At 42.1% G+C, this 13,858-nt stretch overlaps 1 protein-coding gene across 1 annotated transcript in view; it reads right to left on the bottom strand.

Annotated features, from left to right (window-relative positions):
- Positions 1-1,523: 1,523 nt before the first annotated feature.
- Positions 1,524-13,858, bottom strand: part of LOC109937647 — a 103,685-nt gene continuing 91,350 nt past the window's right edge. The window contains exon 4 of the mRNA XM_048609183.1: positions 1,524-1,618. Coding sequence (XP_048465140.1) covers positions 1,524-1,618 — 95 coding nt within the window. The remainder of the gene's footprint in view (positions 1,619-13,858) is intronic.

Here is a 13,858-nt window from a genome sequence, read left to right as displayed (position 1 = left end):
ACAAAATGACTTAATTACTTTCTCATGTTTCATCTTTCATTGGTTCAACACTTTTTTTTTCTCAACTTTTATTCCTCCAAGCAAAATTCTGTGGATCCTGAAAATCTGAAATAAAAACTGAAAATTCTAGAAATACTCAGCAGGTCTGATGGCATTTGTGGAAAGCTAAACAGAGTTAACCTTTCAGGTTTCAGAACTGATGAAAAGTCACAATCTGAAACACTAAATCTGAAATCTGTTTCTCTCCCCACAGACACTGCCAAACATGTGGAGTATTTCCAGAATTTTCTGTTTTCTTGTTTCCTTTTCCTGCCATACTGTGACTCTCTGGACTGAACCATTTGAGCTGTTTGTTACTTACCACCAGGAAAGAAAAAGGGAGCCAACCCTGCACCAAGAGGCGGCAGGACCTGGGATAGTACTTTGCTGTGGCAGAACCAACGCCAATAGTGGATGAAAGGCTGCCTTCCAGAACTGCCAAATGAATCAGTGGGCCAGCTGCTCAGCCTCACCCCTGCTGCACCAACATTAGTGGTTGCATTTCCAAGGCTGCAGGAATGGGAAGAGTGTATATGCGTGCTGAGGCACCTTCAAAGATGAAGTTCATTCTCTTCAGCAAGCTAGGACAGGGCAGGCAGACCCTGGCAATCAAGTATGGTGGTGAGTGGTTTGGGGGGAGGGTGGCTTATTTTAGTGGTGGTACCTTCGTCACAGGGCCATCTGTGGTCTGCGGAGCGGCCAATAAGAGGGCTCCTCACAGGCAGTCTCTCTGTGCCAATAAACAGTAGTGGGGAAAGAGGTAGCATTCTATTAAACATGTATTTTCTTCAGTGGCCACAACATTGGCAATATGCCATGGAAGTGGGAATTGGTTTCATCTCCCACCATATTCCTCTGTCATCCTTATCAGCCCTCCCACCTGCCCCTCCAAAGCCTGTCACCAAGGAGCTACTAAAATACATCCCTGCCCTTTAATCCAATGGTAAAATTGCCATAGTCTTACCAGACCCTAAATCTGCCCTCCCATTAAAGAGGGACAACTGGTGGTGCTTTAATCTTAGGATCAACACACCTCAGGTGAAGAGAGAGGTTAAAGAGAGTCTTTCATGGTAACCTCAGCCAGTACAGGATTTGAACCCATACTGTTAGCTTTGTTCTGCATTGAAAGCCAGCTGTGCAGCCAACAGAGCTAACCAACCTCATCCCTTCAGCAGCACTAAATGATGAGAAAACTGTCTTGGTAAACCATATCACTTGAATTGATCTATTCCTTTAATATATTATTGAGGCTGCTGACATTTTCCAGCATGAATGATCACTACCTAAACCACTGAAAATTGGAACAGCCAGATCACCAGAAACAAGTTAGCAATTTAAAACAAAATGGCCTGTTACAGCCCTATTAATTCCCTTATATTTATACATTATAAGACAGCATAATCAAGTCAGTCACAACGTCACAAATTAAAAAGTTGTACAAATAATAATTACAATGTTGTTATATTTTATAAGCTAATAATGTCTTATTCATCTTTTACCTCAGGTTGTGGTGCTCTGAAATGGGAATGTGGAATAAAAAAACAATTTTTCGTGCTATATCCAGATTCTTCAGATAAAACTGAAAGATATAAAAGGCACAGTATTACAAGCTTTATTTAGAGTTACTTAATTCACTGTTCCATAAAAGAAATTTTGAACATGTAAATAGCATTAAAAGCAAAATATGATATGTTTAGTTTCTGTGTAAATTATTAAACATTAAGAAAGCTGAATAGGTCCTTGAGTCAAACCCAATTTTTCATCTTTGACTTTACACTTGTATTTTAATATGTCTACACTTGCTGAACTAGGTTTTCAAGGGATTATTGATCAACAGGAAGAATTGTTTAATATTTAGGGAACTGTAAAACAATTCAAATGTTTTTGACTCCATACTAATGCAGGGCTAATAAAGATGTATTTTCACAAATGACCCAATGTTGAGTTTGTATAGATGAATGAACAGAGAGTTTGACAAATGACAGCACAGTGGCCTGTACCAAGAACTGGTATGAAAGACTGAAAAATGAAAATAGAAACAGTGACCAAATATACTGTAATGGAATGTCTTGGTAGTCTGATGGTGCAACATGCTGATATACCAGTGTACTGTCTGCATCAATTTAAGACTAATTTGACTTGCCACATGGTCACAGTCAAGCTGCAAGAAGCAGGAGGGGAAAGAAACAGGGTACACTGACAGCTATTTTACCCGCCTCTTAGAAAACAGCTTAGGAACATATGTGAAACAGAATTAGCCAGCCTGTTTGCTTGAAGGTAAAGTCTTACTTTAATGAATAAAACAGAGAATGTGGGAGTCTCCATGATGAGTGACTAATTAATGAAATCCCAAAGACAGCTGAGATTGAAATCTGATTTCTGAGAATATAATTTCATTAATACATGGTTAATTTCAGAAAAAAAGAACAATTTTCCATTTTTAATAAAAAATGTGTTTCAACTCCACAGGTTAGCAAGTGCATAGACATTTAAATGAATCTCAAAAAAGGAGGTCATTTACCTGGGCTCACACATTTTGGATGATAGATTTAGAAAGATTAGAGAGAACGCAAGGAGAAACATTTTCACCAAGGCTGTCTGGAATTTGCTACCCAGATTGGTGGTTAAGGCAGAAACTCTTACTCATTCAGAAGGAACTTGGGTCTACACCAGCCGTGTAACCTGCAAGGCTATGGTATGCTATCCTAATAAATCATGCAATAAATCCAGTAATACTTGGAAATGAACATACTGGACAGTGCATTTTGAGATATCAAGACAAATCAATAACAGTATGTCTCATTTGTTCATTGTTCCGGTTGGGTTAACTCATAACCAGCTCAGCGTCTCTCTCCCACTCCTACAATTTTCACTCTGTGGTCACACAAAGTGTGAAGCACTAGAATGGAGTCACAACAGAGAACAGTTTGAGAAACATTGGCATGGAAACTCTTTAAATAATTCTTAGGTGAAATGTGATGAAGCCAAGGCACCAATGAGGTTGCACATTACTTCATAGGATGCCCTCATTGGTGCAAGGTTCACTTAGGTTCCATCTATCCATAAACCAGATAAAGTCCTCTTCCTGCCAACTTCCAACACAAAACAATCCTGCAAATAAGCAAGCATCATATTCACCATTGCTTAGTGTCAACTTTTGCCTTACCTTTCATCAGAAATGAAAAGGTCACTTGCTAGACAGCAACAGAAATGAATAACAAGAAACAATTGTGGAAACAAATATTATTTATGTGGCGAAAAACTAAAATGGGAACTTGAGATTCTAACATTAACATACCCATGTAAATACATTTATGCAAGTACAGATTTTCTCTCTCTCTCTCTATCTTCCTGACACTTTTATTTATTATAACCTCTGTGGCTCTTTAGCTTCAGCAGAGATGGATGCAGGCTGTTCAGATCCCTGCTCTGATTGCTAAGATGCTCTTGGCTGATGACATCTGGTTTTGGAGACTGAGGGAGTTTCAACAAAGGCTGCATATGTGACAAACTTAGTTATTGAGCCAAATTACTGCTTATGGGGCACATATTGGCACTGGAGAAGTTGGCATTGAGTCTAGCCCACACTCCATGTCCTGTTTTAACTCTCTCAAAGCCCAGTTGTATTTCCCTGCTGGCAATAAATTACATGGCACATTGTTGTGGACTGATGATGTGACCAAGGCCAAGATTTCTAGTTAAACTAATGGTAACATTCATAGGGCGACATTTAATTTCCTATCCTGAAGCAAGATTGGTGTGGGGATTGGGATTGTGGGCGGGTGAGGAGAGGAAGAGTTCCACTTAATCAGTCAGAAGAGAAGGAGGTTCCAACAAATAATGCCTACTTATGGGTCTTATCTCAGTGCCACTGGTATTCACCAGCAGCAGTGGGTGAAGGATTAGTCATATGAGAATGCCAATTTAAAAAAAACCCTGATACCGTTGTTTGCAAACTCTTAGCAGGGGTCCTTTGTTCAGGACAGTTAGTGCCTGAGTGAAAGACCTGCCATCAGGAAGGGGATTCCTTCTCTGAGCAGCTGCCCTGTCTTTTGCTTCCAACTCTCTTCATCTATTCCATGACTCATCTCATCTTGCAACTCCCACCCTGTCATCACTCATCTAAGGTCTGTGTCCTTTGGCAATTGTGGGCCTTTTGTCAGTGTATTGCCAGCAAAGCCACTGCTCCGCAGTGATGGTAGCAAGCAATGCACAGTTGTTCGTGTCTGTCATCAGCTCTTAAGGGGCCAGGATTTTTGAGCCTGGGGTTATTGATTCTGGTAACGGCTTGTCACTGCCTAGCAGGTCTTCCCCAAAGAAAGAAACATAAGGTCACCAACTCCCTAATTAGCAGGTAAGACACTTGTACCACCTTTAAATATCACTTGTGCTGTGATGGCCACTGATGGTGGCCTAATTGCAGTTGTCTGATTGCTGTGTTTGATGTTCTATGCAGATGGCCATTCTTCTCCCAGATAAAGACATTACCACAAAGACTTGTGATACCATATCACTCATGTTTAAGATGGATTCTTTCAATCTCTCTGCAAGCATGTACAATATGCCAGTTCATTGTACAAACTATGGGCATTCTGTAGCATTATCCACTGAGGAACAGCATCTGCATTCAGCTATGCAGAGCTTGGAGTATCCTGTTGCCTCTGACATAGATTATCCAGTGTTCTTCCTGTCTCCACCATCTTCTCTTGCTTATTTATGATGTGCGAGTTGCCAGGTGAATACTTAACTATCATCCTTTCTGAGCTGTTGTCTTGTTTGCATGGTATACCAACAGATCTTAGACCTCCTCTGAGAAGTCACCAATGTCCTCACCCATAACTTCCTACAGAATGCCTTATGACTTTATGAGAGATTAAAGGCATGAATTAGAACTGCCAAAGTGGGAATGCTTTAACTGGTTATTAGACACCTGATCATATTTCACAGCCTGTTTAATCAGGTCAACATTATTCAGTGTTGTACGCATTGAATTCTCTGATATTTAAGTCTGTCAGTGTATGATGATCCCTTTTCCAGCAGTCAAGCATACCAAGGCTTTGCTAATGTCCAGATCTACCTCTTCCGTATCTGTTGGTTGTGAGATGGCTAGAGGTCCCCGTCTGGTACCATGCCTCTCTTTCACCTCCATTTACTCTTCCGTAGCAAGGGAGTGAATCGTATAGTTGAATGGATGAACAAAGAGCACTTATGGACATTACCATGAAGGACAGGCATGACATTGCACAAAACGTGAATGTGTTGGTGGTGGATAGACAGAAGGCATCGTAAGCATTAATGCACAGAGAGGGATGGGAGTATCAGTGAGCTAAACTGATGTGAGGAGTGATGTGTTGAAGTTTGAGAAGGCAGAATGAGGAGGTATATACACATTGGAATAAAGTTAAAAGTGCCACTGTTCTCACTTTTCCCATCCTTCTGACATTATTAAAACGCCACTTCTGTTCAGAGTCCATGAATGTGGGATCACACTCCTGCCTGACTAATAACGTCTGACCATACTTTTCATTTTACTGGCAGGTTTCTCCTCCAATCAATAGTAAACAACATCACTCTGAGGATCCTTATAACACCTGACTTCACATTGATGGAGGCATCAGTAAGACAAGGTGGAACATTTGAATACATGCAATCCGTTCCATCAATTATTTCTAATCCCAACTCCAGAATTTATCAGATTTCATGTTTTTAATGTTGCTTTAAATAATGGAGTTGAAATCAACTCTAGCAGCTTGTCATCACATCCAGTCAAGCTAATTGAATAGAAAAGCCAAGAATAATATGGGAATGCAGTGATTGGGTTGTAAAGTCACTAACTGATATGCTGCACTTACTTCTGGGTTACCCCCTTGCCCTTGCGACTGTACCTTCCCTTTCCTCACTAACTCCCTTTCCCGAGAATCATTTTACCCCTCCCAGCAAGTTAGGAAAAGACAAATTAATATCCCAGCTCCAGTGTGCTTCTTCAGAATTCTGTTTTTTGCTTTCTCGCCACAAATGCTACCACACCTGTTGAGTTTCTCCAGTAATTTCTGTTTTTGTTTCAGATTTCCAGCATCTGCAATTCTTTGTCTTATCTTAGATTCAGCCAATTCTTCAGTAAAGAGGCTTTGAAGGACTCATCCATTGCAAATAGACGTCTAAATATCTTTAAATAACAGGAAAAAGCAAACAGCCATACCTGGTAACAATGGATTCATTATTTAAAATTAAACACATTAATTGTATTGCTTTAATGTCCATTACATAAATATGTATCACATTGATTACAGTGTATTACTATATTACTAAAAGCATTTAACTCAGCAAGAATTCTAATTAACCTTTCCAACCTCTGAAAAGCAAAATCAATGGGACAATATTGAGTCTGTATAAATTTATCTAAAGCATCATTCATTTACATTCCAATATGGAAATAGAGGTTTAAATAGTCAACTTCTTTGTATGTTAAAGAAGCTTAAGATGTTTAATCTGTCTTTACTGTGGTGAAAGATAGATTGATTTAAGATGTTTTGCTCTTCTATCTCAGTCCTTCATCTGCTGTACTACAAATTTACTACAAGTGATGAAGATCTAAGATAATGTCTGAATTAATTACACTTGATTGCTGAAGGAAAAAAAGACATGGTAAATGTATTTAAAGAGAAAAGGCAATGGGATAATAAAACAATATAAATATCTAAGATATTATTCTGATATTTCTCAAATAATTTTTATAGACATACAACACAGTAAACATATCATTAAATGTGTTCTACTTAACATATTCCGACATAACAACAGTGCTAGTGCTTCAAAGCTATTTAATTGGTTGTATCTTGATTTGGCGTATCCTTAGGATGTGACACTGTGTTATATAACACAATTTTTTTCACCATATAATGTAAGATAATACCTAATTCCAATGCCATATTGTGTGGCTTGTGCTTTTTCCAATATCAAATGTACGTAGACATGCAGGTTGTGATTGTGAGGGGAGGGCAGGAAAATTATGGACACAATGCTTCAGATTTGCAATCTCGAAGCAAGGAGCTCATTGTATTCCATGATTTAAGATCAACAGATTAAAATTCATTGGTGTTCACTTGTCAACACTTTATCAAGAGTTGTTAGTCCTAACATAAAATGAGAGGGTGTGGGGATCAGTTAGCTCAGTTGGCTGAACAGCTGGTTTGCAATACAAAAAGAAACCAATGGTGCAGGTTCATTTCCTGCCCTGGTTGTGCTTACCATGAAAGTCCTGTCTTCTCAATTTCGCTCTTCACCTGACGTGTTAATTGCCCACCAGTAATTTCTCTCTCTAATGAGTCCTATGGTCCTCCAGATTTATGGCAACTTTACTCCTGAGGCTCTTGTGGTGCAATGGTAGTGTTTCTACCTCTGAACCAGAAGGCCTAGATTCAGACCCCACCTGCTCAGAGGTGAGAATTAACATCTCCAAACAAGTTGTTTAGAAAATATTTACATTGCCTTAGGAAAAGGAATTGTTGCAGGACTTTAGAATATTAAAATATTTACTACAAAAGAATGAAATATAATTATCTATAGGAATAATAAATATGATTATCTAAACGAAATATAATTATCTAAAGTTACAAGCAAACAAAGTACTGGTAGCAATTCACTTGAGTGAAGTTAAGGACCAACCATTTGAAAATAACAACATACAGCCACTGAGTGTGTGAAGCACTATTCAGGTGCTCCAAGCATTATGAAATATTTCTCAAATTTGAACAAGATTTGGGGTCCTAATCATGTTTAACCCACATGGGTTCATGGGCTCGGAGTGCCACAGATTCCAGGCACATTGACGCAATGCACTGGAGAATTATGAAAACCTCAACTTTCATTGCTCCATCATGTTTCGTGTTGCTACCTGCTGAAAATCATATCAATCTCGGCTTGGGCAGAACATAAAAGTATGATAACAACAACAACTTATATTTATGTAGTACCTTTAATGTAATGAAATGTTCACAGGAGCATTTAAAACAACATGTGATGTTAGGGGGATCAGATGACAAAATCTTGGTCAAAGAAGTAGGTTTAAGGACAGCTTTAAAGGAGGAAAGTAAGCAGATAAGCAGAGAGGGGTAGAGAGGGCTTTTTAGAGTTTGCATCATTGGTAACTGAAGGGGCCACTGCCAATAGAGGAGCAAATATAATTGGGTGTACTAGAGACCAGGATTAGTGGAGCACAGACATTTCCAAGGGGTGTGTGACTGGAGGATATTGCAGAGATGGGGATGGATTAGGCCTTGGAGGGATTTGCAAACAAGGATGAGAATTTTAAAATCAAGACATTGCTTGACTGTGAGCCAATGTAAACTATTGAGTACAGGTGTGATAGATAAAGGGACTTGCAAGTTAAGATACAGGCAGCAGAGTTTTGGATGACCTATCAGATGGCCTTAAATGAGATACAGAACTAGTAGATATTGCACAAAACTATGGGTCTCCCATTTAAGACTGATATGAGGAGATTTTTTTTCTCTGAGAGACATTAGTCTGAGGAATTCAGAGAGCAGTGAAGGCTAGGTCATTGAATGTATTCATGATGGAGTTAGATTTTTGATTAACAAGGGAGTCAAGGGTTATGGCATAGACAGGGAGGTGGAGTTGAGGCCACAATCAGCTCACCTAGACTCTTATTGAATAACACTGCAGGCTGAAGGGCCAAATAGCTTAGTTCTGCTTCTAATTCTTGTCTCTACTCCTTAACAACAGTGATCACAAGAAATGTTCCTTTTAATTCATTTATTCTTATGATCTGGGCATTATTAGCAAGGCCTGCATGTATCAGCCGGCCCAAGTTGCACTTCTGAAGGTAATGAGCCTTCATCCTGAATTACATGATGAATCCACATGATGAAGGTACTCTCACAATGCTCTTAATTCAGGAATTCCAAGATTTTGACCCTGCTACAATAGAAATAGGAATAGAAATAGAAGCCCAAGACAGGATGGCACATGACTTGGAGGGGAACAGGGAAGCAATAATGTAGCTCTTATAACTTTAGTTGATAGAGGTTGCATGCTTTCATTGTCTTGTCAAATATGCATTTGAGAGTTGCTGCAGTGCATGCTATAGATAGTACACTTTAAAACCTGAGTGCCTGGATGGTGGAGAATTAATTGCTGATTAATTTTGTCCTAGATGATGTTGAATGAATACGTGTCTGGTGCTTTTCGATTGGATATTAACATTCAGTGCATTTGTACAATTCGTCAGGGCTGGAGTGTAAGTAGCCCAGGGATAAAAACCAAGCACTCACATTCACTTTTATTATTGTAAACAGGATTTCTGTTAAATTTGTGGCAACAGGGTGAAATATCACACAAAGTAACAGAATTACTAACAATCTTATTCACAAGCACACTTTTTGACACGCAATATTAATCAGCCTTAAGGGAATGAAACAGAAACATTTTGGATGAGTAGATACATAGTAGACAGAGTAAATGGATAGATTTGAAATCAGACTGGTACAAATATGAAAGAAAAGACAAAAAATGTTGTAAGCAAAAATAATGGCTAGAAACACAGGAAAAGAAACTCTAGCATAAGCATTACATGCAGGAAATGCCAATGTTTTAATCAGATTTTGGACACTGAAACATAAGCACTTCATCTCCCCTCATGCAATAAGACTTGATTGGCATACATTTTATCAACCCCTCCAATCTATTCAAATATATTGGATAATCCATATTTTACAATACGCAACAAACTGGAGAACCTTTTCCTATGAATTGAATCTAGGATTTTATGCCTAATTCTCTCTGTATGTGCTTTATTGATAAAATAATTGAAATCTATTAAAATAATTGGTTTTCTGTATGTAAGCACCACAAAATATAAGGTTTGTAATCTAAATTTTCTTCTTGATCAAAATTTCCAATTGTTATTCTCTGATTCTTTCCCAGGACCTCACAACTTAAATTCCTGCTTTCTTTTCCACCTAACATCTTCAAGGTTATAAAATACAAGTTTGCAATCAATCAGTCCTTCCAGATATACTTCAACCTTGTTTTGGTTTCTTCATCCTTGACTGCCTCCGTCACTATGAATTTGTCCCTTTTCTTGGACATGTCATTAAAATTTAATTCAAAGAGGTAACAAAATTGACTGAAATGAATAATGGGAATGTCAGAATGGACAGCAGTGCACTATTCCAAAATTAAGGATCTGATTTTAGCTCATTCAAAACCGGTTTAATGAGCACAGAATTAGAATTGGGCTTTTTTTTTTAAGTCTAAAGTGGCCATTTTCCAAATTTGCACTCCCAATTGAAACTTCATCCTTTCCTATATACGATTGTCTCAGTTTCAGACAAACTTAAATTTTCAACATATAATTTGGCCAACAAACTTCACACTGAGAACACAAAGTTTAGGAAATAGTGCTTAAGGATAATTGTTGGGCTGGTTATGGGCTTTATCTTGTTTTGGGTGTGTGATATTTAACTTAAGGATGCTTTATACTAAAATAAAAACAGAAAACGCTGGATATGTTCATCAGACCAGGCAAGGAAGAAACCGAGTTAATAGGCAGAATTTAACAGTCATGGGAGTGGACCCATCCACAACAAATTTCCAGCAGCCTTGACAGGATTAAATCCCAATCTGACAGACTGTTGGCAGAAGGGCCATGGGAGAAGGATCATCACTGGAACCCAGAACACAGAGAAGTAGATTGGGATCTCCAGGATAAATCAGGGCATCCCTGGCACAGTGGTATAGGGGAGTTACTTTAAAAAGGCAGGGTTCCTTTGGCAAGTCTCTTCCTTCCCATTGGTAGGAGTCTTCGTTGGGTGCAGGGAATTAATTGAGGTGGGGCGGATGGGGACAGACCATAGTGGGAAGGCTAATAGGCTCTTCAACCCAGTCTTCCTGCCCTGTTATAAACCCTCCTTCGCCTCCAGCCTACTTGAGTCGATATATATTTAGTTTTAAATAACTGAAAGGGAGTCTCTGTAATAGGGTGAAAAACAGAAAAAATAACAAAACTATTGGTGGTAGAGCCAAAGGATGGTAATAAGAAACATAAATAAAATAGGTATGCAGCACATGTAAACTCCAGCAGTGGAAAGGAACGGGATCATTCAGTTCCACATCAGAAAACAGTTTCATCATGCTTTGTGGACTAGGTGCAGGATGTAACTTACAAGGGTCAACTTGCGATGGTAGACATGCTCGCCGAGCTGGTGGGCTTGGTTGCAAATATTTTGTCACTCTGCGAGGTAACCATCAGTGTGCGGTGTTCTGTCCTGCTTGTTATTTATATGCCTCGGTTTGCTGGGGTGGTTGGCATTACTTCTGGTTCTGTTTCTCAGTGGATTGTACACAGGGTCTAATTCTGTCCTCCCTGGACTGACCTATCCCCTCCCTAACTCCCCACCGACACTCACCTTTACTGGCCCCATCCCTGCCTCTTCGACCTGTTTGTTTCCTCTCCACCTATCCTCTCCTCTATCCATCTTCTATCCGCCTCCCACTCTCTCCCTATTTATTTCAGAACCCCCTTCCCCTCCCCCTTTTCTGATGAAGGGTCCAGGCTCGAAACGTCAGCCTCTCTGCTCCTATGATGCTGCTTGGCCTGCTGTGTTCATCCAGCCCTGCACCTTGTTGTCTCGGATTCTCCAGCATCTGCAGTTCCTACTATCTCTGATTCAATTTTAACCCCACTGCGAAGCCTCTTCTAAGGATGCCTAGCCTGAAGAAGTTACCATCCTCCCGCCGGACAAACCTCAAGGGATCTCTCTCCCACTGCAACTCTCTCGTAATCTCTTCGGCCCTGAAACTGCTCGACCATGTCCTGAAGCAAACCAGGTACTACAGCCACATCACCTTTCTTAGCACCTGCCTACGGAACCAGATCATCCCCAATGGACTACAATCCACATTCAAGCCTTCCCAATTTGGCCCCAACCGTGACAATATCTACACTCATGGCATTGAGATCCTTCAGAAGCGTTTCTCCCTGCGACTCCTGAAACACACACTTGCAGCAATGCGCCGGCATCTCCAGGCACTACAATCAAGCCTACCCCAGCTCAGAGCCTCCCTCTCCCAGACCTGCAAAGGACCTCTCCTGTTTTTTATTCTTCGTAGGATCCACAACCTGAACTCACAATTCTACTCAGCTTTATTGGACACTAAAAACCGTAAGTACAGTAAACTTACTGGTGTCTACCACCCAAAACGAGCTTCCTCCACCCCCCAAATCCCCAGCCGTACCCAGGACCTTACCCACAATATGCCCGCCGCCATTGGCCACGAGGCCACTATCGGGGAACCCACAGATGACGTCACATCCGCCACCGCCGGGTTCCCCACTTCTGGGACAGCGAACACCATCGCTGCCATTGCCACCGACACTGAAGTCGCGACCACCTTCACCGCTACTGCCGCCGCCTACCCCGCTCCTCCTACCGCTGACGCCACTCCGCCCATCACCGACGCGGACGCAACTCCACCCACCGCCAGCGCAACTCCGCCCACCGCCGACGCTGGCACAACTCCGCCCACCGCTGACGCAACTCCGCCCACAGCCAACACTGACGTCGCTCCGCCCACAGCCTCCACAGCCAGTAGCTCCAGAGGAGACAGCAGCACCCAGCCCTGCCGAGTCTTCACCATCCTCCCAGACCTCCCCCTTACTGAGGACGAACGGTCAGTCCTCAGTAAAGGGCTCACCTTTGTCCCCCTCCACCCACAGATCAACGAATACCGCTCACGCTTGGACATAGAGCAGTTTTTCCGCCGCCTTCGCCTCCACGCTTACTCCTTCAACCGTGAACCTAACCCTCCCTCTACTGACCCCTTCTCCCACTTCCAACACACCCCGTCCTCCTGGACACCACCCCAAGGCCTCCTAGCCTCCCTCGAACTCTTCATCTCCAACTGCCGTAGAGACATCAATCGCCTCAACCTCTCCACCCCTCTCACCCACTCCAACCTCTCCCCCGCAGAACGTGCAGCCCTCCGCTCCAATCCCAACCTCACCATAAAACCCGCGGACAAGGGAGGCGCAGTTGTAGTATGGCGCACTGACCTCTACATCGCCGAGGCCAGACGCCAACTCTCCGACACCTCCTCCTACCGCCCCCTTGATCATGACCCCACCCCTGTGCACCGAACCATCATCTACCAAACCATCCACAACCTCATCACCTCAGGTGACCTCCCACCCACGGCCTCCAACCTCATCGTTCCCCAACCTCGCACTGCCCGCTTCTATCTCCTTCCCAAAATCCTCAAACCTGAATGCCCTGGTCGACCCATTGTCTCCGCCTGCTCCTGCCCCACCGAACTGATCTCCAACTATCTGGACTTCATTTTCTCCCCCTTGGTCCAAGAACTCCCTACCTATGTCCGTGACACCACCCACGCCCTCCACCTCCTCCAGAACTTCCAATTCCCCGGTCCCCAACACCTCATCTTTACCATGGACATCCAGTCCCTCTACACCTGCATTCCCCATGCAGATGGCCTAAAGGCCCTCCGCTTCTTCCTGTCCCACAGGCCCGACCAGTCCCCCTCCACTGACACCCTCATCCGCTTAGCCGAACTCGTCCTCACCCTCAACAACTTCTCTTTCAATTCCTCCCACTTCCTACAGACAAAGGGGGTAGCCATGGGTACCTGCATGGGCCCAAGCTACGCCTGCCTCTTTGTAGGTTACGTGGAACAATCCCTCTTCCGTACCTACACTGGCCAAAAAACCCCACCTCTTCCTCCGTTACATTGACGACTGTATCGGCGCCGCCTCGTGCTCCCACGAGGAGCTCGAACAGTT

The sequence above is a fragment of the Rhincodon typus genome, chromosome 20 (genome assembly GCF_021869965.1).
Source record: "Rhincodon typus isolate 14 chromosome 20, sRhiTyp1.1, whole genome shotgun sequence".
NCBI lineage: Eukaryota > Metazoa > Chordata > Chondrichthyes > Orectolobiformes > Rhincodontidae > Rhincodon > Rhincodon typus.
The sequence above is the reverse complement of the archived record's forward strand: the minus strand, read 5'-3'. Positions and strand labels throughout refer to the sequence as shown.